At 43.3% G+C, this 26,828-nt stretch overlaps 1 protein-coding gene across 1 annotated transcript in view; it reads right to left on the bottom strand.

The window, feature by feature from the left end:
• LOC131190450 (major histocompatibility complex class I-related gene protein-like) overlaps positions 1-26,828 on the bottom strand; it is a 33,779-nt gene that overhangs the window by 1,963 nt on the left and 4,988 nt on the right. The window contains exons 3-5 of the mRNA XM_058167772.1: positions 8,873-9,124; positions 8,304-8,579; positions 7,706-7,993 (exon numbers count right to left, since the gene is read on the bottom strand). Coding sequence (XP_058023755.1) covers positions 7,706-7,993; positions 8,304-8,579; positions 8,873-9,124 — 816 coding nt within the window. The remainder of the gene's footprint in view (positions 1-7,705; positions 7,994-8,303; positions 8,580-8,872; positions 9,125-26,828) is intronic.

The following is a 26,828-nucleotide window of genomic DNA, read 5'->3' as shown; positions in this document are numbered from 1 at the left end:
CTATAAGGGTAAGGGGTTTAAGAGAATGTAAAGAGGAAAATTTGAAAGAGATTTTTATTCAGGCCTTTGTCAGATAGAGGGAGTGGAACCAGAAGATTTTGAAGTTAATATTGAAAAAATTTATCGTGTTAATTCTTGGCTGGCAAGGCAGAAGTGTTTACCGAGAGATGTGGTTATTTATTTTACAAATAAGAAGATTAGGTATGGAATTTTGCAAGCATTTTATAAAATAAATTTCAAATATTAGGACAAGATATAATAATGATGAAGGAAATTCCTTCTAAAATGTTAAGAAAGAGAAAAGAATTTGCCTTTTTAGTGGATGAGCTTAAGAAACATCAGATATATTTTATATGGGAGGTTCCAGCTGGTTTAACAGTGAATTTAACAGTAATTTCTCAATACAGTTTTTAAAGCACGAGATTTCTACACTAATGTATTAAAGATTGGGAACCCTTTATTAATAGATGTTAAGTTGAATGGTGAATAGATGGTGGAAAATGTAAGACAGAAGAAGGGAGGAGAATGTTTAATTCTATTATATATGATTATGGTTAATTTTTGTAAATGATTTATTTTGGATATAAATGTGTAATTTTAGGGGTACTATTTGATATATTTGAGGTATAAAGGAATAGGAAGATGGAATATTGTTTAACTTTGGAGGATAGATAGTAAAATTTAGGAATTTGGATTAAATATTATATTTAAGAGATGGATGTAATGTTGTTATATGGCTAACTAGAATTTAATTGTTATAATAGATATATTTTGGATAAGTTATAGGTGTAATTTTAATAATGTTATTTGATATAAGCAAGGTAAAGTGAAGATTTTAATTATTACAATTGATATATTGGATATTTGTAATATTATTTGATGTATATAAATGTCAAAGATATGAAAAGATGGACTATTGTTTACCCATGAAGGTTGGACAGAAAAATTTAAGAAATTAAGTTGGAAATATGAACTATTCTTGAGAGACTGCTTAAGGAAGAAAGACATTTTAGAAGAACCCTTGGTGAATATTGGAAGATGGAACGTTGTTTTAATATTGATTGATGAAGGTTGGATATTAAAAACTATGTACTTTATTCAAGAACAAACACCAACTCAATCGGAAATTTCTGAGAACTCTAGGAGTGGAATGGTTTGATATATAATGGATTGGAAGAAATGTATTTTCTTTGTTTTGGAAGGAGTGGAGGTTTTAAGGTGACTATGGATTATGATTTGTGTTATATTTTAATTTTGTTGTTAGTTTTATACCCTGTATTCGGTTCTGGGAAGTCCTGGGGGTGGGGAGGAAGGGAGGGGAGGGGGATGAGGTAGAAAATGGATTGATGGTTAATGTACAAAGATGATTGAAGATGTATAATTAATGTAAGATCGGAGCTGCCTGGCTACCATTTCAGAATGATGGGAAAAGAAGGAAGAGAAGGAGGTAGAAAGAGAAGATGAGGAAGAAGAAAGGAAGGAAGAGGGATAGAGGAGAAGAAAGGAGTAGGGAGGAAGGAGGAGGATGTAGATAAGAGAGGGGAGGATGGTTGTGGAAAGTAGAAGAAGGTAGAGAAGGGAAGAGAATTAAAGGAAGGGGGTGGTGACCGGGCAGGTCCGATTAATTGTATATGATGGTACATTAAATATGTTATTGGATATGAAAAAAAAAAAGAAACATCAGATATATTGTAGATGGGAAGTTCCAATGGGTTTGTCATTGAATTTTAGAGGCAGAAAGTATTTTCTTAATTCAGTTACGAAAGCAAGACATTTCTATATTAATGTTTTAAAGAGTGGGAATCCTTTGTTATTAGATGCTAAGTTAAATGGTTTGGAAATGATGGAAAATGGAATAGGAGAGGGGAGGAATGTTTAAGATGCAAATATGATGATTATGGTTAATTTTTTTAATTGATTTGTTTAGGATACAAATTATAGGATTTTTGTTATTTGCCATTTGTATGGTATAAACCTATGGGATGATATTATTTAACTGTGAAGGATGGAAAGTAAAATTTATGAATTTAGATAATGTTGTGGATGTAATGATTTTAATTGTTTACTGTTATATTGTGGATGTAGCTTAAATGATTATTTGTTTTAATTGACACGTTTATAGATAGTAAAAGCTCCCTCCACCACTTTCGTTAGATCTGAATGAGTTGCAATCCGAGCCAACAGTCTTGCCTGTCGGCCGCCCCCCCCCCCCCCGTGACTCCCCTCCCAGTCTCTGTGGTCGACCGTCTCATGCTGTCCCCCACACCAGTATCATTGCTTCTGCCTGCCACCTGGCATTGAACACCCCCTAGAATGCAGCCCCCCAAGACTGAACTTATGCAGAGAGAGAAACGGAGAAAGTGGGAAGGGCAATAAGTTATCTGGGTGAATGGGCAGGGGCGGAGGGCCAGGAAGCCATTGGCAGTGAAAGGACCAGTGGAGGAGGAAAGCTGGGTGTAAATGGACTGAGGCGGGTGGCTGGCGGCAGAAGGAGCGCGGCCAAGGGTCCGTGTCTAAACGTCCCATTCTTTCTTCATGTTGGGAAAAATTATAAAATAATAAAACAAAGCTGCAAAGTCGTCTACAAAGAGCCCCTCCTTTTCTTCGCCCCTCCGGTCTGTCCCCCAACTCTCCTGATGCAACCGCTTCTTTTCCCATCGCCTTCCAGCCACGCGCGCCTCTTTATTTTTTATTTTTATTTTTATTTTTATTTATTTGTTATAACAATATATGTATATAGGAAGATATGTATCATACAAAAAAAGATTATCTAATATATAAACACATATATGAGTAAATATAAGGAGGTATAAGCATATATGTATATAGGAAGAAGAAAAGAAAAAACAATAGGACAGGAACGGTAGGCACGTTTGTGCGTTTATGCACGCCCCTTATGGTCCTCTTAGGAATGGGGTGAAGTCAATAGTAGAAAGTTTTCGGTTAAAGCTTTTAGGATTATGGGAAGAGACCACAGAGTCAGGTAAAGTATTCCAAGCACTGATGATTCTGTTGCCAGCTCCGCAGGCTGCTGGCAGACCACAACATTATCTGTGTCCTTAAGGTCACCTGAGTAGTGCAAATGTTCCTGTAGTCCACAGTTTTTCTCTGGAACTCCCTTCCTACTCCCGCACATTGCCAGCTCCACAGGCTGCTGGCAGACCACAACACACTTCTCCCCCCAGTGTTTCCTTCCTCTTGTCTCTCTTATACCTCCAGCTCATCATCCCCAAGAAGTCTTTATCCTAGATGGCCTCCCCCTATGTTTCCAACCCAACATCGCTTTCTCCCCTCCCTTCCTGGACAGAAACCTTCCGGCCCCAGCCCTTTCCTGTCTCAGTCTCCTTCCTTGGAGCTGAAGGGCCAGAGAAGCTGAGCTTTGACTGGTTTTCCCTCATACAGTAGTTGATCAGAGGGTCCCAAGCTAGAGGGGCTGAGTCCCAGAGGAGCCCCCGACAGCCCACCATCCTTCCATGGCTGTCTTGGGAAGACTTTCAGGATGAATTTTCCACCCCAACAATTCTGAAGATGTTGGTTCTCAAATATTCTCCAAGCCTCTTGTCTCTTAAATAGACTCCAGCAATAGTGAGGGCTTACCTCTGATGTCATTTTGGGTGGGAGCATCGCCACTGATTGAATCTCATCTTCAGTGCTATAAGGAGGGGATGAACAAAGTTTTTCTAAAGGAAGGTGATCAAGGTAAGTTGTCATTGCCTGATGGAGTTTCTTCCAGTAGTTCAGCCCATAGCCTGATGGATGGCAAAGAGAGAAGAGAGCTAGTTTATTTCTGGGGCAGCAGCTCCTGCCTGAGATGGATTTAAGCTGAAGACTCCAAGGGGCCCAGGTGAAGCTCAATTGAGGAGTCACTTCCTACATCTCACATCTCTTGCTCTGAGCCAAGCAAGCAGTGAGTCCTGCATGGCTGGACCTTCCCTTCTGTCCTTGTCTGTCCCTCCAGTATGATAGCAAGCAGGGGCAGAAAACATGGTTCCGCTCCAGGGGTGAAATGTAAAATTTGTTACTACCGGTTCTGTGGGCGTGGCTTGGTGGGGGGGCGTGTAATGTGACTGGGTGGGCGTGGCCAACTTTTTTTTTGTTTACCTTAAGAGCATATTTTCTACAACCTCTTCGGCAGAAGAGATTATAAAAAAAATGCTTTTAAAACCCTCTGATGATCAGGCAACTAAGCTGGGATCGCCGGAGGAGCCGAAGAGGTTGTAGAAAAAACGCTTTTAAAAGGTTCTGATGATCCCAGCTGAGCCACACGATCATCAGAGGCTTCTTTTTACTCTCAAAAGCATTTTTTTTTTTGGCCGAAGAGAAAATGCTTTTAAAAGTAAGAACAAAACAAAACACCTCTGATGATCACGCAGCTCAGCTGAGAATGAGAGGGGGCCAGGATTTTGCTACCAGTGTTGTGTCTCATTCGCTTTCCTGCAGCCGGGCCCTCTTATCTTCTTATACCTGCAACCAGGTATATCAAGCAAAGTCCCGCCACTTTTGTCCCTCCAGGACAAAAATTCCGCTATTTTCTCCTAAATATAAATGGGAGTGGATTACCAATGAAATACCAAAAGGTTTTTTATACGAGACCTAACGAAACACGAAAGGGAAGGAAGGCCAGGAAAGGAACTTAGCGGGGGAGAGACCCAGCTCAAGACACGGCCCCCCTCCCCTTTCTGCTTCCTCCCCTCCGGGTCACAAGTCCCTCCAGGCACTCACCGCAGCAGCCCCCCCGCAAGGAGGCCCCCAGCACCGCTCCCAGGAGCCAGAGGGATGCCCGTGGCTGCCGCATCGTCCTCCAGCCAGATGCGCTTTTCACCGGCAACCAGAGAAGTATACCGAGGTATGCCTAAAGCCCCGCCCCTTTTGTCCCTCCCCTTTTGTCCCGCGCTTCGCCCTACGCGCTCCGCAGCGGTGACTCTCCTGAGCTGAACTTTTCTCCCCCCCCCCCGCACAAAGGCTGCGTGGCCCCGCAACTACGCCGCCCAAGGAAGGGGCGCGGGGTCCAGCCGGGCCCTCTTATCTTCTTCCGGACGCTGAGGAATGTCCTGGCATGCCTCCAGGCCCCAGCCCTGGCACCATGCCCAGACAGGCCGAGGAAGAAGAAGTGCTTCCAGCCCCAGCCCTGGCTCCATGCCCAGGCAACGGAGCAACTAGACCTCCCCTCCCCACAGCATGTGAGCCTGAGGAAGGTCAATTACCAACAGCTGGAGCCTGGAGCAACCTCGCCCAGGAGAATTGATAGGCGGTGTCAACAGAAGGAAGGGAGGGGCAGGCCTTGATAAGTGCTGAGTCATGGAACCACACCCCATGGCCTATATAAAGGATCTGCTTTCTGGCATTCTCTGAGTCAGGCAAAGTCTACCTTATATTGCTGAAGTCACTTCCTGGTCTCCTGCCTGCCTTGAGAACTTTGCTAGGACTTTGGCAGAGCTGCAGAGGCACGCCTGATTCGGACTTCCCTGACCCGGCCATCAGCGGAGGAGTGGGACACGACAACCAGTTCTCCGAACCACCTGCCGCCATCACTACCGGATCGGGTGATCCGGTCAGAACTGGGAGCATTTCACCCCTGGTCCCCTCTCTCCACAACCCCCACCTTCTACCAGAGCTTCCCTGAAGGTCCCTCTTGCCAGGCGCGAAGGCACTGGGATCATCATCAGGGCAAGATTATAGCTTTTCTGGCACTTTAGAGATTATTTATTGGACTTTCCTGAACCCCTGATATTTGATATTTGCTCTGCAGAAGAAAGTCCACGGAAGCCAAAGAGGCTCCCTCTTAAACGACAGCAAGGTTGAAGATTTACAGGATATGGAAAAAATGGCTGCACAGTTTCTTCTTCCTTTTTAATTCTCATTCAAAATGTGGGCAGGGGCCTTGTGGAGATCCTGGCAAATGCCAGGGAGGCTCTCTCCCATCGCACCAGATCAATCAACACAAAAAGACACAGAGTTTGGGGTCAAATGAATGCATTGCACTTACGGACCAGGAAGAGAATCGGAGCTCCTGGGATTATGATAATCATAGCTGCCACAAAACCATATGACATCATAGCTAAAGAAAGAGAAACGTGGTTCTGATTAGCATCAGATTCTGATTTCCTTGACATGGAGATGCTGAGCCATGGAAGCCTTTCCCCACCTGAATTGGCCTCCAAGCAGTGTCTCCCCATGAACGAAGCCTCCCTACCCCCTGAGGCTGAAGAGGGCCTTGAAATGGCCTTGAAGGCACAAAGAAAGAGACACAACCAAAGCAGCGGTCAGATGATGGGGGGGCTTCAGCCTGGGCCAAGAAATCAGCTTAAGTACATGTGTCAGACAGGCCCTTCTCTTGTTCACCTGAAGATAAATGGAGGGAGGCAGAAGCATTTTCAAATGTCAAGATTGTACATGACTTTGGTTTCTTATTCCGGTCTCCCTTGTTGGGCGGATGTCAGGAAATTGTTATTTGCCTAACTGGTTGGTCAGGCAATATATAAACTAACTATGTATGTTTATAGAAAGGCATGATATTGCTTTAAGGCTGTGCTGCATCATTGCAAGCATCCTGATTGGTTGAGCTCTGTAGCCAATATATAAAAGGACTCCTAAATTATGGCTTGTGGGGAAACTACAGGGACGCTACAGCATTGTAACCTAATGACATGCTGCAACTGTCTCCTGTTCACCTGAAGATAAATGGAGGGAGGCAGAAGCATTTTCAAATGTCAAGATTGTACATGACATTCGTTTCTTATTCTGGTCTCCTTTGTTGGACTGACAAAGGGCCAAACCCCCCCTGCTGAAAAAGGCATTGAACCAGTGGTGGGATTCAGCCAGTTCGCACCATTTCAGGAGAACCGGTCGTTAACTTTCTGAGCAATTTGGCAAACTGGTTGTTGGAAGAAATCATTAGGCAGAGAACCGGTTGTTAAATTACTTGAATCCCACCACTGCATTGAACCTGTTGTGTCCCAGGCCCAAGTAGGTAGTAGTAAATGCACTCAGTTCAAAAACAGACTTTATTAGAACAGCTGAGAATTAACTCATTCTCAGCGTTGCCCAAACTAAATCAAAGCAAATTGTTCATAACACAATTCTTCAGTCTTATCACCAACTTTGGTCTAATTAGGCAAACTGCCAAAGGCTTTTCTCGGCAAAAGTTCAAAAGCAGAAGATGCCGACGAGAAATAAACACAGCAAGACAAGAAGCAAGACTATCAAGGTTGTTTTCTGACAAAGAGTCCAAACACCGTTGCTGGTCTTTTAAGCCTTATGGGAGGGGCCAATCATCTCTTGGCCCTACTCCCGAGTCGTCCTCTTTGCTTTAGCTGCTCTTGCCTTCTGGCAGCTCTTCTCATGCATGCACTAGGAACAGGCTCCTCCTGTTCCTCTGTCTCACTACTGTTAGACCCTGGAGGCTCTGGAGTCCGCACCTCACTCCCCAATGGCCCTGGCCCCATCTCTGCCTCCGACACAAAGCCCTCATCCAGGCCTTCCCCAGCCTCCTGGACTGGCCCATATTCTTCCTCAGCCTCATCGCTGTGCAACTCTGTTGCCAGCTCCGTAGGCTGCTGGCAGACCACAACAGAACCATCCTACAATGGTGAACAATCTACTTGCATTTGTATTGCTTTATTTGTATTGATGTATTTTATTTAATAAATATATATGCCACCCATCTCACCACAAGGTGATGTATTGCAAAGGCTGAGCCTCTCACCTTTTTCCTCCTTCAAAGCCAAGACCAGGGGCTCCTGCAAGCCCTCGTGCTCCAGGTGACACTGAAAACGTTCCCTCTCCTTGGGGTTGATCTCAATGCTGAGCCGGACATAATAGGTCCCATCTGAGTTGGGGGCTACGTTTTTATGGAGGGTCTCATACTCGCAGACCTCTCCATCCTTCATCCAGATGGCCTGGATCTCCTTGGGGTAGAAGCCAAATGCCTGGCAGATGAGGACCTCCAGGCTGTCATCCGCTACCTTGCGTGTCACCTTCCCTACCAGGGGCTCTGCAGAAACAGCAACACCAGGGATTTTCAGAATCAGAGATTTGTAGCAGAAATGCTTTTAAAAGTTAAAAAAAAAAAAAGTTGGCCACACCCACCCAGTCACATTACCCCCAAGCCACGCCCACAGAATCAGTAGTAACAAATTTTACATTTCACCCCTGCACGGAAGGTTATTTTCCTTCTGTAATGTTATGTGGGATGCTATTCTGCAAATATTTTAAAGGTGGCTTGGCTGTTTAGGATAGAAACAATATGAGGAGTGGGGAGCCTACAGAAACCTGCTCAATGGAGCCCCCCTTTTGCCACTCACCTGTCCTCTGCAGAGTCTTGTTCTTGTGGGACAGGTATCTCTGCAGCCCCTCAATGCAGGTCTTCTCCAGGAAGAATTTGTTTCTCTCAGACCACCCTGGATCATCCTCCCACTTCTCTTTGAGCTTCTGAGCCTGGTGCTGAGCTGTCTTCCATCTGAGGGTCTCCTTGTCGAAGCTGATGAAGTCCGTCCCATCGTAGCCATAGTGCAAAAACCCTCCTTTGCTCCCATCTTCCCAGAGCTCACAGCCCAAAACCGCCTGCCAGGTGTGAAGCCCTGAAAGAGACCCAGAGGATGTTGGTGTAAATGAAAAGGGTCCAGAATTCTTCCCACTTGTGGAGAGATACGTGATTTCTCTTTCCCCCCTTTTTATCACACAGGGAGAAACATCTTTTACTTCAGTTAACTCTGGCTGGCGTCAGGCCATGTAGAATTTCTAGGTGAGGGAGATAGTTGGGTGTGTGTGTGTTGGGTGTGTGTGTGTGTGTCTTTCCTTTTCAGGAAAGAAAACCTCACAATTACATCCCCTGCAACCACTGGAGGTCAAGGATGACGCTGCCTCTGCTCACCTTCAGCCTGGTGGTTCCGTTTTGATAACTTCTCCAGGTCAGCTCTGAAGATCCATTCAGGGGCCAGAAAGGCCTCCTTCTCCGCCTCCTCCTCCTCCATCCAGGGCACCAGAGGCTGCATCTTCCTGGTGAGGCTGTCATAGCGAGCAATGGGCTGGTCGTCCAAGTAGCTCCTAATGAAGAACTGAGGAAGCCCCTGGCTGGGCTCTGCCAGTTGCAGGTAGAAGTAGGACAGGGAGTGTAAGAAGAAGCCTGGAGTGGGAGGAGGGAGAAGGGAGAGTGAGGAGGTCTACGCTGCAGCTCCATCCCCTCAGGCATTTTATTGTCACCTAGCTGCGCTCCTTCTACTCGGTTTGGGAAGGTATCTGCCTTTAAAGCTAAGGAAGAAGCCCCAGCATCCCTTGGCTGACCTTAAAAACATTTGGGCAGACCCACCTCTGGTTAAGGTACTTACCCCCCACCCTCCGTAGCTTTTCTGGGCCCCCAAGTTTCCCAGCCAGCTACTTGTGCGCTAGACTCAGATCAGAATCTCCCTCGCCAACCACACAGGGAGTGAGACTGGCACAGGGGAGGGCTGACCTGGAGCTTCCTGTTAAGAGTTAGAGACCTGGCTGCTCTCCAGAGAGGCAGCCCAGCCCCTCCCCCACCCTCCAGTCCTTTCCAGGGGACTCCACTCTACTCTCTGATCTGTGTGGGCTCCATGGAAGGGAGCCCTGCCCCGTTGACAGCCCAGGAGAGGAAAGAGGTGGGAGAAAACGGGTTGAGGAGGAGGGGGGGCACCATTGCCACTCCGGCCTGACATCCAAAAGGCAGTTTGGCTGCCCCAGCTCCCCCATCTCATACCACCTCTGTTCTCCTGACGCCCCCCCCCAGGTCCCTCCCCACAACCCCGCAACGCCAGAAGTGGCACGCCACCGCCTGCCGCGGAAGCCGTGCTGCCTTGCTCGTCCGTCCGTCCGTCCCCCCTCCACCACTTTCTCAATTTAAAATTTTTTATTTCCATTTTCCAACATCAACTCATCACATCATGAGTTTAAGAAACATCAGATATATTGTAGATGGAAAGTTCCAATGGGTTTGGCTCCGCTTCGTTAATGGCGGGCTATTTCAGACCGCCAGTTCCGTGTGATTCTGTAGAGCTGCTTAGACAGTGTTAATCTGCTGCCAAGCGACTTGTAAATCTCTTCCCTCGGGCAAAGAGGGGGAGGTGAGCATTCGGGCTGAAGTAGAGCCCCCAAGCAAAGCCCCAGGAAGATTTCTGGTGATTTGTTGGGAATGCTCCTTCTATAGCCCGAAAAAAGCTCCAGAATCCAGAACGCTTCTGCCAAATTGCAGAACAAAATGCAGCGTCCATCTCCGTGACTGAAATGGATTATTGAAGGATGGCTAACGCGGACAGAGCTGAAAATAGGAGCATTGGCATTTGATTGTAAGATGATTTTAACTCCCTGACAGAGAAGGTATTTGTACTCAAGAGTGGAGATGATGAAAGATGGCGTTTTGTGTATTGGACGTGAAAGCGAAGCTAAGCGAAAGATAAGGTAATGCTTATTACAATTGCTGGCGTGGAACCTTTAAGAAGAATATAACAAGATATTTTTTTAAAAAATGGAATTTTTTTAAAAAATCTCTTTTTTTTATTATCTTTTTCTTACAGTGTTTAAGAAGAAAAGCTTATTGAAATTTTTTTTCTTTTTTCCCCCCTTTTCTTCTTCTTCTTGGTATTACTTAGTTTAAAAATGGCCTTCAAGCAAAGAGATTTAATCACTTCTAAAATATTGGAAATTTCTTCACTTCAGATACGGAAATTGAAAGAAGATATTAAAGAAAGTCTAAGGAATTTTTTACAGGAGCTTATGGAGGCTCATCTTTCAGAAATAGATCAAAAATTTAATGAAATGGAGAAAGAAATACTGAATTTTAAAGATATGGTGGAAGAGCAGAGGAGGGAGATGAAAAAATTAAAGGAATCAATTACCCCATTATTGTTATCTAGTATTCAGACAGAAGAAAGATTGGATGAACTTAACCAAATTAATTTAGATTTGCAAAGAAAAATAGACAAAGTTCAAATTAATTTGAATTTAGAAAATAAAATAGATGATATTCGGGTTAAGGTAGATAGGGCAGAGGAAGAAAGGGTTATATTACAATATAAATTAATGGAATATGCTATAAGGGTAAGGGGTTTAAGAGAATGTAAAGAGGAAAATTTGAAAGAGATTTTTATCCAGGCCTTTGCTCAGATAGAGGGAGTGGAACCAGAAGATTTTGAAGTTAATATTGAAAAAATTTATCGTGTTAATTCTTGGCTGGCAAGGCAGAAGTGTTTACCGAGAGATGTGGTTATTTATTTTACAAATAAGAAGATTAGGTATGGAATTTTGCAAGCATTTTATAAAAATAAATTTCAAATATTAGGACAAGATATAATAATGATGAAGGAAATTCCTCCTAAAATGTTAAGAAAGAGAAAAGAATTTGCCTTTTTAGTGGATGAGCTTAAGAAACATCAGATATATTTTAGATGGGAGGTTCCAGCTGGTTTAACAGTGAATTATAAAGGAAGAAAGTATTTTCTCAATACAGTTTTTAAAGCACGAGATTTCTACACTAATGTATTAAAGATTGGGAACCCTTTATTAATAGACGTTAAGTTCAATGGTGAATAGATGGTGGAAAATGTAAGACAGAAGAAGGAGGAGAATGTTTAATTCTATTATATATGATTATGGTTAATTTTTGTAAATGATTTATTTTGGATATAAATGTGTAATTTTAGGGGTACTATTTGATATATTTGAGGTATAAAGGAATAGGAAGATGGAATATTGTTTAACTTTGGAGGATAGATAGTAAAATTTAGGAATTTGGATTAAATATTATATTTAAGAGATGGATGTAATGTTGTTATATGGCTAACTAGAATTTAATTGTTATAATAGATATATTTTGGATAAGTTATAGGTGTAATTTTAATAATGTTATTTGATATAAGCAAGGTAAAGTGAAGATTTTAATTATTACAATTGATATATTGGATATTTGTAATATTATTTGACGTATATAAATGTCAAAGATATGAAAAGATGGACTATTGTTTACCCATGAAGGTTGGACAGAAAAATTTAAGAAATTAAGTTGGAAATATGATATTCTTGAGAGACTGCTTAAGGAAGAAGGACATTTTAGAAGAACCCTTGGTGAATATTGGAAGATGGAACGTTGTTTTGATATTGATTGACGAAGTTGGATATTAAAAACTATGTACTTTATTCAAGAACAAACACCAACTCAATCGGAAATTTCTGAGAACTCTAGGAGTGGAATGGTCTGATATATAATGGATTGGAAGAAATGTATTTTCTTTGTTTTTGGAAGGGGAGTGGAGGTTTTAAGGAGTGACTATGGATTATGATTTGTGTTATATTTTAATTTTTGTTGTTAGTTTTATACCCTGTATTCGGTTCTGGGAAGTCCCGGGGGGGGGAGAGGGGGAGGGGGGGGGGGGGGGGGATGAGGGTAGAAAATGGATTAATAGTTAATGTACAAAGATGATTGAAGATGTATAATTAATATAAGATCGGAGCTGCCTGGCTACCATTTCAGAATGATGGGAAAGAAGGAAGAGAGAAGGAGGTAAGAAAGAGAAGATGAGGAAGAAGAAAGGAAGGAAGAGGGATAGAAGAGGGAGAAGAAAGGAGTAGGGAGGAAGGAGGAGAGGATGTAGATAAGAGAGGGGGAGGATGGTTGTGGAAAGTAGAAGAAGGTAGAGAAGGGAAGAGAGATAAAGGAAGGGGGTGGTGACCGGGCAGGTCCGATTAATTGTATATGATGGTACATTAAATATGTTATTGGATATGAAAAAAAAAAGAAACATCAGATATATTGTAGATGGGAAGTTCCAATGGGTTTGTCAGTGAATTTTAGAGGCAGAAAGTATTTTCTTAATTCAGTTACGAAAGCAAGACATTTCTATATTAATGTTTTAAAGAGTGGGAATCCTTTGTTGTTAGATGCTAAGTTAAATGGTTTGGAAATGATGGAAAATGGAATAGGAGAGGGGAGGAATGTTTAAGATGCGAATATGATGATTATAGTTAATTTTTTTAATTGATTTGTTTAGGATACAAATTATAGGATTTTTGTTATTTGCCATTTGTATGGTATAAACCTATGGGATGATATTATTTAACTGTGAAGGATGGAAAGTAAAATTTATGAATTTAGATAATGTTGTGGATGTAATGATTTTAATTGTTTACTGTTATATTGTGGATGTAGCTTAAATGATTATTTGTTTTAATTGACACGTTTATAGATAGTAAAAGCTCCCTCCACCACTTTCGTTAGATCTGAATGAGTTGCAATCTGAGCCAACAGTCTTGCCTGTCTGCCGCCCCCCCCCCCCCCGCTCCCCGGTGACTCCCCTCCCAGTCTCTGTGGTCGACCGTCGCATGCTGCCCCTCCCACCCCAGTATCATTGCTTCTGCCTGCCACCTGGCATTGAACACCCCCTAGAATGCAGCCCCCCAAGACTGAACTTATGCAGAGAGAGAAACGGAGAAAGTGGGAAGGGCAATAAGTTATCTGGGTGAATGGGCAGGGGCGGAGGGCCAGGAAGCCATTGGCAGTGAAAGGACCAGTGGAGGAGAAAAGCTGGGTGTAAATGGACTGAGGCGGGTGGCTGGCGGCAGAGGGAGCACAGCCAAGGGTCCGTGTCTAAACATCCCATTCCTCCTCCATGCTGGGAAAATTATAAAATAATAAAACAAAGCTGCAAACTCGTCTACAAAGAGCCCCTCCTTTTCTTCGCCCCTCCGGTCTGTCCCCCAACTCTCCTGATGCAACCGCTTCTTTTCCCATCGCCTTCCAGCCACGCGCGCCTCTTTATTTTTTATTTTTATTTTTATTTATTTGTCATAACAATATATGTAGGTATCATACAAAAAGATTATATAATATATAAACACATATATGAGTAAATATGAGGAGGTATAAGCATATATATAGGAAGAAGAAAAGAAAAAACAATAGGACAGGAACGGTAGGCACGTTTGTGCGCTTATGCACGCCCCTTATGGTCCTCTTAGGAATGGGGTGAGGTCAATAGTAGAAAGTTTTTGGTTGAAGCTTTTAGGATTATGGGAAGAGACCACAGAGTCAGGTAAAGTATTCCAGGCACTGATGATTCTGTTACAGAAGTCATATTTTCTGCAATCTAGATTAAAGCGGTTGACATTAAGTTTAAATCTATTGGTTGCTCTAGTATTATTGCAATTAAAGCTGAAGTAGTCTTTAACAGGAAGGACATTACAATAGATGATTCTCTGAGTTAAACTTGGGTCTTGTCGAAGGCGACGGAGTTCCAAGTTTTCAAAGCCTAGGATTTCAAGTCTGGTGGGGTAAGGTATTTTTGTTGTTTTCAGAGGAATGGAGAACTCTTCTTGTACCTTATCTTCTTATACCTGCAACCAGGTATATCAAGCAAAGTCCCGCCACTTTTGTCCCTCCAGGACAAAAATTCCGCTATTTTCTCCTAAATATAAATGGGAGTGGATTACCAATGAAATACCAAAAGGTTTTTTATACGAGACCTAACGAAACACGAAAGGGAAGGAAGGCCAGGAAAGGAACTTAGCGAGGGAGAGACCCAGCTCGAGACACGGCCCCCCTCCCCTTTCTGCTTCCTCCCCTCCGGGTCACAAGTCCCTCCAGGCACTCACCGCAGCAGCCCCCCCGCAAGGAGACCCCCAGCACCGCTCCCAGGAGCCAGAGGGATGCCCGTGGCTGTCGCATCGTCCTCCAGCCAGATGCGCTTTTCACCTGCAACCAGAGAAGTATGCCGAGGTCTGGCCGCTCCTTTTGTCCCTCCCCTTTTGTCCCGCGCTTCGCCCTACGCGCTCCGCAGCGGTGACTCTCCTGAGCTGAACTTTTCTCCCACCCACCCCCCAAAGTCTGCGTGTCCCCGAAACTACGCCGCCCAAGGAAGGGGGCGCGGGGTCCTAGCCGGGCGCCGCCCACAAGACGCTGCGATCCACTCTAGAGGATGGCGACCTGCCAAGTTTAGCCACGCAGAGGACGCGGGTTGTGTGAACGCAGCCACAGCGATGCCCTCCTTGCTTAATTCTTCTTGCGAGGCCCCCTCCGAGAGACACCTCCCCGCCCATCAACCCGCCGCTTCTTCTGAGGACCTTTTGCTGGCTGTGACTTCCTGGTGCAATTGGACAGTTCGGGATTCTAGGAGTGGACAATGGGCATTTTAGTCATATGAGTAGAGACTGGAGAACTCCGTGTTCGTTTATTGATAAGACTTTAGGCAAGTGGCCCAAATAAATCTCCTCCCCTCCCCTAGCGTTACCCCTCCCCCACACTCCCCTTCACCCTCACCCTCCCCTCTATTCCCCTCCCCATCTCAATTCCTGGCAAATAGATGGGGAAGAAATGGAGGTAGTGACAGATTTTATTTTTCTGGGCTCCAAGATCACTGCACATGGGGACTACAGCCAAGAAATTAAAAGGTGCTTGCTCCTGGGGAGGAAAGCTATTTAGACATTCACGAAACTTCTCGATGTGGTGGCCGCCCATCTGGGGGCATAGCTCATCCAGCTGTCTATCTGTGCTATCTAGACGGCTTACTGATCATATCATCATCACATCAACAAGCGCTTCTGGGACCTCCAACTCATAATCCGAACCCTTCAAGACCCCAGGTTCACTGGTGGCAGAGACATCACCCTGCCAACAAAAGTGCGTATAGTCAAGGCTATGGTTTTCCCAGTTGCAACTAATGGCTGTGAAAGTTGGACCATAAGAAAGGCTGAGCGCCAAAGAATGGAGGCCTTTGAACTTGGTGCTGGAGAAGACTCCTGCGAATCCCTTGGACTGCAAGGCGATCAAACCTCGAGAAGGTCAGTCCTAGAGGAGATCAACCCTGACTGCTCTTTAAAAGGCCAGATCCTGAAGATGAAACTGAAATACTCTGGCCACCTAAGGAGAAGGAAGGACTCGCTGGAGAAGAGCCTAATGCTGGGAAAGATGGAGGGCAAAAGAAGAAGGGGACGACAGAGAACGAGGTGGCTGGATGGAGTCACTGAAGCAGTCGGCGGAAGCTTAAATGGTCTCCAGAGGATGGTAGACGACAGGAAGGCCTGGAGGAATGTTGTGTCGGACATGACTTCGCAACTAACAAAAAACAATACTTGGATCATTGTGTACAACAAAAAGGGCCAATCGTGTCATGCCGGATTGTTGTTTATCACGCAGAAGTGAGACTTTTGAGAGAGAAACGCAGGAAAAGAGATTCTTGGGCTGGAAGATCCCCAAAAGCTTAGACTGCCAGGTTGTTCCTTTGGCTGCCCCTGGAGACTGTCTAGGGAGGCTCCCAGAAAGACTTGTTTATTTATTTATTTCTTTTATTTATTTATTTGTCACAACAGTATATGTCAGCATAAGCATGAAATAACTATATATAAGCATAAGTATAAAAAAAACTATACGAATTGGATACAATCAAAGGGGACATTGGGACAGGAACAGTAGGCACGTTTGTGCTCTTATGCACGCCCCTTACAGACCTCTTAGGAATGGGGTGAGGTCAATAGTAGGCAGTTTTTGGTTAAAGCTTTGGGGATTTAGGGAAGAGACCAGAGAGTCAGGTAGCGCATTCCAGGCATTAAGAACTCTGTTACTGAAGTCATATTTTCTGCAATCAAGATTGGAGCGGTTCACATAAAGCTTAAATCTCTTGTGTGCTCATGTAATGTTGCGATTGAAGCTGAAGTAGTCAGAATAGAATAGAATAGAATAGAATTTTATTGGCCAAGTATGATTGGACACACAAGGAATTTGTCTTGGTGCATATGCTCTCAGTGTACATAAAAGAAAAGATACGTTCATCAAGATACAACATTTACAACACAATTGATGGTCAATATATCAATATAAATCATAAGGATTGCCAGCAACAAAGTTATAGTCATACAGTCATAAGTGGAAAGAGATTGGTGATGGGAACGATGAGAAGATTAATAGTAGTGCAGATTCAGTCAATAGTTTGACAGTGTTGAGGGAATTATTTGTTTAGCAGAGCGATGGCCTTCGGGAAAAAACTGTTCTTGTGTCTAGTTGTTCTGGTGTGCAGTGCTTTATAGCGTCGTTTTGAGGGTAGGGGTTGAAACAGTTTATGTCCAGGATGTGAGGAATCTGTAAATATTTTCACGGCCCTCTTCTTGATTTGTGCAGTATACAGGTCTTCAACAGGAAGGACGTTGTAAGAGATGATTCTATGAGTTAAGCTCAGGTCATGTCGAAGGCATTCTAAATTTTTTAAACCCAGGATTTCAAGTCTGGTGGCATAAGGTATTTTGTTGTACTCAGAGGAGTGGAGAACTCTTCTTGTAAAATATTTCTGGACACGCTCAATTGTATTAATGTCCGAAATGAGGTGTGGGTTCCAGACAGGCGAGCTGTATTCAAGAATTGGTCCTTCCTGGAAGCAGGCAGGAGAAACCAGCAAATGTGGAAGAGAGGCGATCTTAAGGCACACATTCTCTGGCCCTTGGAAAGAAGCCACGGGAGTCCTCCAAGGGGGATTGTGAGCCCAGGGGATTTCCTTCCTATCCCTTTTGTACAGGGCTCTCTGTATTTGTGGAAGCATTGATTCATCCAAATGTGGGAAATATTGTTAGCTATAAATACATTTTGAATAAAATGGGGGAGTTCAAAACTAAACAAGAAATGTGTGAGCAAGGGATCGATATTATATAGTTACTTATTGGGTATAAAGTTTAAAGAGGAACAAGTAAAAGAAACAATGATAGCATGGGCGAAAATTTTTGGCTACACAATAGAATTAGATAAAGGGCAGAAGCTGTAGGAAAAGAATCATAAATTAACAATGTTGACTGTATGACTGTAACTTTGTTGCTGGCAATCCTTATGATTTATATTATTATTATTTATTATTATTTTATTTGATTTTTATACCGCCCTTCTCCCGAAGGACTCAGGGCGGTGTACAGGCATAATAAAACCAACAATACAATATACAAATTTAAAATACGATTTAAAAAACTTATTTTAAATTAGCCCAATGATTAAAATTTACCATACTAAAAAACCCCGTTTAAAATTAATAAATTTAAACAATAAAATCCCATTTTAAGCCAGCCCCGCGCGGATAAAAAGATGAGTCTTGAGTTCGCGATGAAATGTCCGAAGGTCGGGTATTTGGCGTAAACCCGGGGGAAGCTCGTTCCAGAGTGTGGGAGCCCCCACAGAGAAGGCCCTTCCCCTGGGGGCCGCCAGCCGACATTGTTTGGCGGACGGCACCCTGAGAAGTCCCTCTCTATGGGAGCGTACAGGTCGGTGGGAGGCATGTGGTAACAGCAGGCGGTCCCGTAAGTACCCAGGTCCTAAGCCATGGAGCGATTTAAAGGTCATAACCAACACCTTAAAGTGCACCCGGAAGGCCACAGGCAGCCAGTGCAGTCTGCGCAGGAGCGGTGTTACATGGGAGCTACGCGTAGCTCCCTCTATAACCCGCGCAGCTGCATTCTGGACTAACTGAAGCCTCCGAGCGCACTTCAAGGGGAGCCCCATGTAGAGAGCATTACAGTAAATATTTGTTGCAATATATATTTGTTGCAATATAGCCATACGGATTCCATCTGAGAGATCGCCTATGTGCTAGATTAGCATGGGATTCTCCCAGCTAGTTGAATCACATAGGTAGAAACTTCTTTGATGTTAAAGTCACATCAGAGGAGCAGGATATTTACCTCTATGGTGTGAAGATGCATTTACAGTTTTACATCCCGTTTTCTTTACTTGATAAGATCTTCCTCACAAAGATCTAAGGAATCCCTTTATGTGAAGATCAATTGGTATGCAAGGTTAGGATGTCACAGGATGTATTGCTATGTTTTGCTACATGATCGATATACAAGATTTTGTTTGATGTATTGCTTTCTGATAGACTCTCTTTGATGTGTGTGCCTTCTGATGTTATTGTCTTTTATGCAAATGCTTTCCTGTAAGAATCCTAATAAAAGGAGAGGCTTAGATTTTGTTCTGGGCTCTCATCCCAACGAAAACTTTGCTTCTGGCTCATTGCTTCATGAGAGACCACTGCAACTGGTGACCCTGGACGTGATTACCAAGATTTTGCTAAAAGAATACTTCTCTCAATGCGATCCTGCAAAAGATCTTTTTCTTTCAGCGTGATCCCATCAAGGATACGCTCCCAAAAGATCTTTTCTTTCAGCGTGATCCCACCAAGGATACGCTCCCAAAAGATCTTTTCTTTCAGCGTGATCCCATCAAGGATACGCTCCCAAAAGATCTTTTCTTTCAGTGTGATCCCATCAAGGATACGCTCCCAAAAGATCTTTTCTTTCAAAGAGATTCTACCAAAGGATACGTTCCTGGCACATCCTTTGACCTCCCATCCTTACCGCCTGGGATAGGCTTGGTGCACCTCATCCGTTCATCGCTGGCGAACAACGGACCTTTCGTAAGTATGGGAGGGAAATTCTCTAAGGCTCAGGAGAAACATTTACGTGAGCTGAGGGAACTAACCAAATCAAATTTATTCTTTTTTAACTATGCGGACAAGGAACAAGTAACAAAAGGAAAACTGAAGGATTTGTTAAAATATATTTGGCATCATTGTCTTTCTTATCCTGAGGCAGGCTCTTTAAAACCAGCAACGTGGAGACAGATTGGCAAATATCTCCATGCATCCCCACGAGCCCCAGCCTCTATCTTAAGTACCTGGAAAATAATTATGGAAATCCTAGCAGCTCAGAATCAGTCTCTCCTTGAGCCTTTGAAACAACCTTCACCACATGAAAATGCTGCTACTAAATTGACCACTCCTGCCCTGGAGGATATCCTTTCCCGTCCTTCGGAGCCCCTTTTTGATACTAACTCTTCAAGTTCCTCATCTTTGCCCTCCCCCCTGATAGCAGAAAATCCTCCTGCATCCAAAACCCCTTGTGTTTCCTCCCCCCTCCCCCCTCCTCCTATTTACCCTTCTATCAGTGCAGTGTCAGAAGAAACCTTCACGGAGGGTAATGAAAGAAAAAAAACTGATCTATTCCCCCTCTCTGTGTCCTCTTTTTCCCCCCACCTTTCTGAACTCTCAAAACATACTGAGCTAAAAATTAACCCTGTGCCTGCTGTCCCTTCAGCCCCTTGCCTCCCACCTCCAAAGCATATACCTGCTTCTTCCATCCCTGCTTTGAAAACTGCCTCCTTTCCCCTGCCTGCCTCCCTCCCCCCAGAGCGCCTCTCCCTTTCCCCCATGGGTATGGTCACTCAGACTATAGCCCAACCAATTTGGTTCAATTACTTCCCTATATTTGAAAACAAGCCGGAAAAGGTGCTCAAAGTGACTACATGGAAGAAATTGGCAACCTATTTCCATGAAAGTCCAAGAGCCCCTGCAAAAATTCTGTCCACGTGGCTCATGGCCCTTGAATGCCTCATTTTACATGAAAAAGGACTTGCAGATGTCACTTAGAAAGTTGTCAGGACCTCCTCCTTATCAAAAAATGACTCAAAAGGATCCACAATCACATTCATGACTTAAACTGCTGAGTTTTCTCACTTGAGGGAAGAAGATTTAAAGAGGCAACTTCCCCAGGTCTGCAAATGTTGTTTGATGATATGTGTGCGAGTGTATGTATGCAGGTAATCATTTCCAGACCTGCATAAGAATTGTAGAGATAATTGTGATGCTTGATTTGCATGGAATGTGTGTATGTGCAAAACTCATTGAGAAGGTGTGAGATTTCTGTGTTGTCTTTTGGATTTGCAAGAAATGTGTGTGTGTGTGTGTGTGTGTGTGTGTGCGCGCGCGTGCGTGTGTATCTAGAGTGTTTTTACAAGAAATATGTGCCTGATTGCAATATGTGTGTGTGTATCTGAGCCAGGTTGGGAGGGTGAGAGAAAGGAGGGGCTGGAATACAGCCATTTCCCCCTCAGGGTGGACTTTTAAATTTTTTTTTTCTCTCTGTCCTCGCTGGCTTATCTTAACTACTTCCCCCCCCCCTTGTTGAGCCAGGGGAGGGGGTGGGTGAAGAGGGAAAACCATTCATCTCCCCCACCTTTTTTTCTCTGCTGTGCCTGTCTGAGAAGGGAGGGACAAATATGCAGATATATTTTCTTTTCAACCCTGAAAACAATTTTGATTTTGATTTTTAACCCTGCATACAATTTTGATTTTTGATTTTAATTTTTAATTTCTGCCTGATATACATTTATAAATGTTTTCAAAGCACAGAGTTGACTCAAAATGTGTCATTTAGCTTTGTATTTTTGAAGCTGTTAACATACATAATAAGAGTTGAAAGGGACCCTTAGAGGTCTTCTAGTCCAACCCCCTGCCCAGGCAGGAAACCCTACAGCATTTCAGACAAATGGCTATCTTCTTATGTATGGATGCAATTTTTTTTAAGCAGAAATCTTTTTTTTGGGAAATGCACTCAGGTTTTCCACATAAACAGACTCACCCAAAAGCTTACAAAATGTTTTTCTTTTTTGAATCAGACTCAAGGTGCCTCCTATTTGCTGTTTGTATTGTTTATCTTTATTTTTTAGCAGCACAAGATGTGCCCTGGTTTAGGAACTATTTCAGAGATAAATTAGAAAGTTACAGGATGTGAAGAGAGATTTAGAAGGATGATCAGATACTGGTACTGTGAAGGATTTAATTCGTTAATGAAGTTGAAATAAAAGTTTAATGTTAGGAGTTAGGAGTTAGAAAAGTTTGTTTTTGGCAGTTTTTGATAGTATGGATTTGTTAGTGAACAACTTCCACACATGAATAAAAAGGGGGGGAGTTGGGCTTTTGTTGATTGTTTATCTTTTTCTCTGTCTTCCACATAGTACCTTTGTTAAAAAACAAAACTGAGATTTGTGTGTAAACCCACCCACCCCAAGTTGTGTCATCTCTTCTTTGTCCTTGCTTTTGTGTGGGTATGAATTTTAAAAGTGCTAGAAAGAAGAAAAATGACTTTTTGCCCAGGATGGACCGGCTACCTAGACAGGATGAAGAACAGAGTTCAACTTTCTTTCTTCTCTGTACTTTTGTTTAAATGATTTTACCTGTTCATCTCCTGAAGCATGTGAATCCAGCTACCTTTTCTCATATGGGAATATATTATACCAGTTTATCTGTTTAAATGCTAATCTGTTGTTGTTTCTTTTCAAGTTCTACCTGCAAGCTATCTATTCCCCCTTGGCCCCCTCCCTAATCCTCCAACGATGCCTTTTCTCACCCAGAAAGGGAGGAGGAGGGGATCCCTTCTCATGTCTTTTAGTCCTGCAGATGACTTCAACCTGTGGAAGTCGAATACATGGGTCAAGATGCTTTCCCCAAAAGAGACACTTCCCAATAAAGAAATGGACATGTAATGAGTAAACATGTAACGATCAAAAGACTTTTTTCAATTCCCAGAAGACAGTTTGGTTCTTTCTTGTTTTATGTATTCATGTAAGGACTGTATTTGAGATTTCTGTCAGCAGCTGCCATCCAAATCAATGGTGAGACTTTGTGGGTCCCTGGCCGACATATCCGTCCCTACCATCAAAAAACAAAAACAGGGGACCTTCCCCCATCTGACACCATTGACATTTCTCTGCTGCAGAGTCATACCGGCAATTGACTCTCTTCCTACAAGAGACATCTACCGCTCCTTTGGCCTTCTCTTCCTCCAAGAGGGTGGATTGTTTGTGGCTCCAAAGGAAGAATGCTGCTTCTATGCCGACCATTCTGGCATTGTACAGGACTCTATGAATAAACTAAGGGACTTAACTTTGAAGATGCCTTTTCAGGATGGTTGCCTAAATTACCTGGTTTACAAGCTATTATAGTTTTAATTGGTATGATTGCATTAGGATGTATAATTTTACTTTGTATTCTACCTATTTTTGTTAAAACAATTTCTAAAAGTCTATCTTTACTAGCAGAAAAGAAAGCAACTGCACAAGTCATGGCATTGTGGCATAAGCATGATCCTGCCCGTTACCAATTGCTGACCGTAGAGGAACTCAAAGATGATTACATCTTGCCTGCACCTAAAACCTTTTGCCTGGATGATGACTCAGAAATAGACAAGGATAGTATGGCTAATAATGAAACCGACTGATTGTCTGGCCTTAAAAAATAAAAAAGGAAGAGATGTTGCAATATAGCCATACGGATTCCATCTGAGAGATCGCCTATGTGCTAGATTAGCATGGGATTCTCCCAGCTAGTTGAATCACATAGGTAGAAACTTCTTTGATGTTAAAGTCACATCAGAGGAGCAGGATATTTACCTCTATGGTGTGAAGATGCATTTACAGTTTTACATCCCGTTTCCTTTACTTGATAAGATCTTCCTCACAAAGATCTAAGGAATCCCTTTATGTGAAGATCAATTGGTATGCAAGGTTAGGATGTCACAGGATGTATTGCTATGTTTTGCTACATGATCGATATACAAGATTTTGTTTGATGTATTGCTTTCTGATAGACTCTCTTTGATGTGTGTGCCTTCTGATGTTATTGTCTTTTATGCAAATGCTTTCCTGTAAGAATCCTAATAAAAGGAGAGGCTTAGATTTTGTTCTGGGCTCTCATCCCAACGAAAACTTTGCTTCCGGCTCATTGCTTCATGAGAGACCACCGCATATATTGACCATCAATTGTGTTGTAAATGTTGTACCTTGATGAACGTATCTTTTCTTTTATGTACACTGAGAGCATATGCACCAAGACAAATTCCTTGTGTGTCCAATCCCACTTGGCCAATAAAAATTCTATTCTATTCTATTCTATTCTATTCTATTCTATTCTATTCTATTCTATTCTATTCTATTCTATTCTATTCTATTCTATTCTAAAGAGAACTTGTATAAGATGTTTTACAGATGGCATCTACTACCGGCAAGACTGGAGAAGATGTTTATAGGTAAGTCAGCTAAATGTTGGAAGTGCCACCATTGGATTCCTGGATCTTACTATCATATGTGGTGGACATGTGTAGAAGCAAAAAATATTGGACAAAAATAGACATGGTTGGAGAAGATGATAAAGCAACACATTGAGTTAAAGCCAGAAATATTTTTGCTGGGGATTTTACCCGAAACTAAAGAGAATGTCTATTTAATTATCCATGTATTAACTGCAGCTAGAATTGTATTGGCACAACATTGGAAGAGTGAAGTGATTCCTACTGATGAGAAGGAAAATATTAGAATGTGCAGAAATGAATAGATTAACATTAATAATTAAAGAGAAAGAACATAAGATACGGGAAGTATTTTATCAATGGTTAAAAGGGAAATTGGAAATGAGGGAACAAGACTAAAGAAGAATAGAAAATATGTTAAGATAGAGGTATAAACAAGATGATAATTGTTACTATTATGATGAGGAAGAAAATTAAGTTTACTGTTAGTATTGTATTTTTATTAGAAGATGTGTTAAGAGGAAACTGAATAGGTTAATAATGTTCAATTGCTTAATATATTGGAATTTTAAGATTAGAGAATTAATATTATGTCAATGATGTTGTAAATGTTGAAAGCTGTTGCACAGAGATATTTGTACGTAGACGACACACTGTTTAAGAAAATATAAAATGTTTATATGTTGAAAAATAAAAATGTTTTTTTAAAAAAGCATTTATTTTCATTTCTCCACACAAGAACCCTGCAAGGTAGGCTGAGCTGAGAAATGAAGTTCTAGGGCTGAGAGTGAACTTCAGCCTCAGTGTGCCCAGGCCATGCAGCACCCGACAGGCATCGCCTGGGCCTGGAATCTAAACCAGATCAGGCTTGTCTCCCGCTTGCAGGCTGAGATCCTGGAGGAGGAGATAACGCTCAGGTAGAATCAGATCCCTCTCAAACGTCTGAGAAGGAAACAAATTCTTGGCACCTGGGCAGCCTTTTTTTTCCCCTCCAGGAAAAGCAGCAAAACTATTGAGTTCCTTTGGCGCTAATAAAAGATTTATTAATATATTCAGACTTTCTCCCCAATAATTATATTTTCTATCAAAAGTTAAAATACTAAATCCAAAAGGAAAGGAAACAAGAAAACAAAACAAAATGTGTATAAAAAGAAAAGAACAGACATCATATTGATACCCCCAGTTTAATACTGAGAAGTATCTTTCAACAATAAAAGTCCCCCCCTCCTTTGCAAAACAGCTCTACAATTTATGAACTCCTTCCTGCTCTATTTACCCAACCAATTCGACCTGCCAACTCTCACCTGTAAAAAAAAACAAAAAGTGATCGATCCATTTGTCCTGACTTAAGACCCTTTTCAAAAGGTCAGTGGCTCAGTGGCTAAGATACTGAGCTTATCGATTGAAAGGTCGGCAGTTCAGTGGTTCGAATCCCTAGTGCCGCATAACGAGGTGAGCTCCCGTGACTTGTCCCAGCTTCTGCCAACCTAGCAGCTCGAAAGCACGTAAAACATGCAAGTAGAAAAATAGGGACCACCTTTGGTGGGAAGGGAACAGCATTCCATGCTTTAGTCATGCTGGCCACATGACCCACGGAGACATCTTCGGACAGCCTGGCTCTTGTGCTTTGAAACGGAGATGAGCACCGCCCCCTAGAGTCGGGAACAACAAGCACATATGTGCGAGGGGAACCTTTACCTTTTACCTTTTTAAGACTCTTTTCAAGTGGGGGATGAGGGAAGAGATCCTGTCCCATCACTCCCACTCCCCATGGGCGCGGCCAAAGCCTGAAGGTCCGAGAGGGATCTGGACTCCCCGCAGGCTCTCCGGCCACCCTCACTTATTCTCTTCGGCCTCCTCCATCTCCGCTTGGGGCCTCCCTGCAACTCCGACGCTGTCGTGTCCCACTCCCCCTCCAATGGCCGGGTCTGGGAAGTCTGTATGAAGCATGGCCATGAAGCCTCTGCAGCTTTGCCAAATTCCTTTCAGATTTCTCAGGCCAGGCAGGAATCCAAGGTGTGACTTCAGCAAACCAGATGAGACTTTGCTTGACTCAAGGAATGCCAAAAAACAGATCCTTTATATAGGCCATGGGGTGTGGCTCCATGACTCAGCACCTATCCAGGCCTGCCCCTCCCTTCCTTTTGCTGACATTGCCTCTCAATTCTCCAGAAGTGGGGATCCGTCCACCGTGAACTCCCTTCCTCCTGATCTGCTGCCGGCAATTCTAGCATGTGGCTGGCTTCGTGCTCACATGCTGTAGGAGTGAGGTTTGTTTGTGCATTCCTGACATTCTGTCCGGGCATGGTGCCAGGGCTGGGGGCTGAAGGCAAGCCAGGCCGTTCCTCTTCATTATCAGACTCTGAATCGGATAGCAGGAGATGGGAGGGGCCCGGCTGAGGAGAGGAGGGCGGGCGAGGCACAACAGACGCCTAGCCTGGCACTTCTTCCCCCCTTGTACAGGGGCGCGGCGGTTTCTCCATCCCCCTGCAGCCTCCGTTTCCACGCCGCCATCGCAGGGCAAGAACTGGGAATCGCGGAGCGTCCGCCTGGTTGCCACCCTTCCCGTCGCCCGACTCTGCGCCTTCCTTCAGGGCTTCCTCTGGAGGGAAGACTTTCGTGCCTCCCTCCCACCCCTCATTCCCCCCCCCCCCGACCTTCAGCTCCTTATTCGGGTTTTTTTTAAAAAAAATTGAATTAATATCCCGCCCTTCTCTGAAGACTCAGGGCGGCTTACACTGTGTTAAGCAATAGTCTTCATCCATTTGTATATTATATACAAAGTCAACTTTTATTCCCCCCAACAATCTGGGTCCTCATTTTACCTACCTTATAAAGGATGGAAGGCTGAGTCAACCTTGGGCCTGGTGGGGCTTGAATTTGCAGTAATTGCAAGCAGCTGTGTTAATAACAGACAGAGATTCTGGGCAGCAACCTCGCCAAGGCAGCCCTGCCACCGTTTGGGCCAGGGGTGAAATCTAATTTTTTTGCTA

The sequence above is a fragment of the Ahaetulla prasina genome, chromosome 2 (genome assembly GCF_028640845.1).
Source record: "Ahaetulla prasina isolate Xishuangbanna chromosome 2, ASM2864084v1, whole genome shotgun sequence".
Classification (NCBI taxonomy): domain Eukaryota; kingdom Metazoa; phylum Chordata; class Lepidosauria; order Squamata; family Colubridae; genus Ahaetulla; species Ahaetulla prasina.
This window is presented reverse-complemented; position numbering and strand designations above follow the sequence as displayed.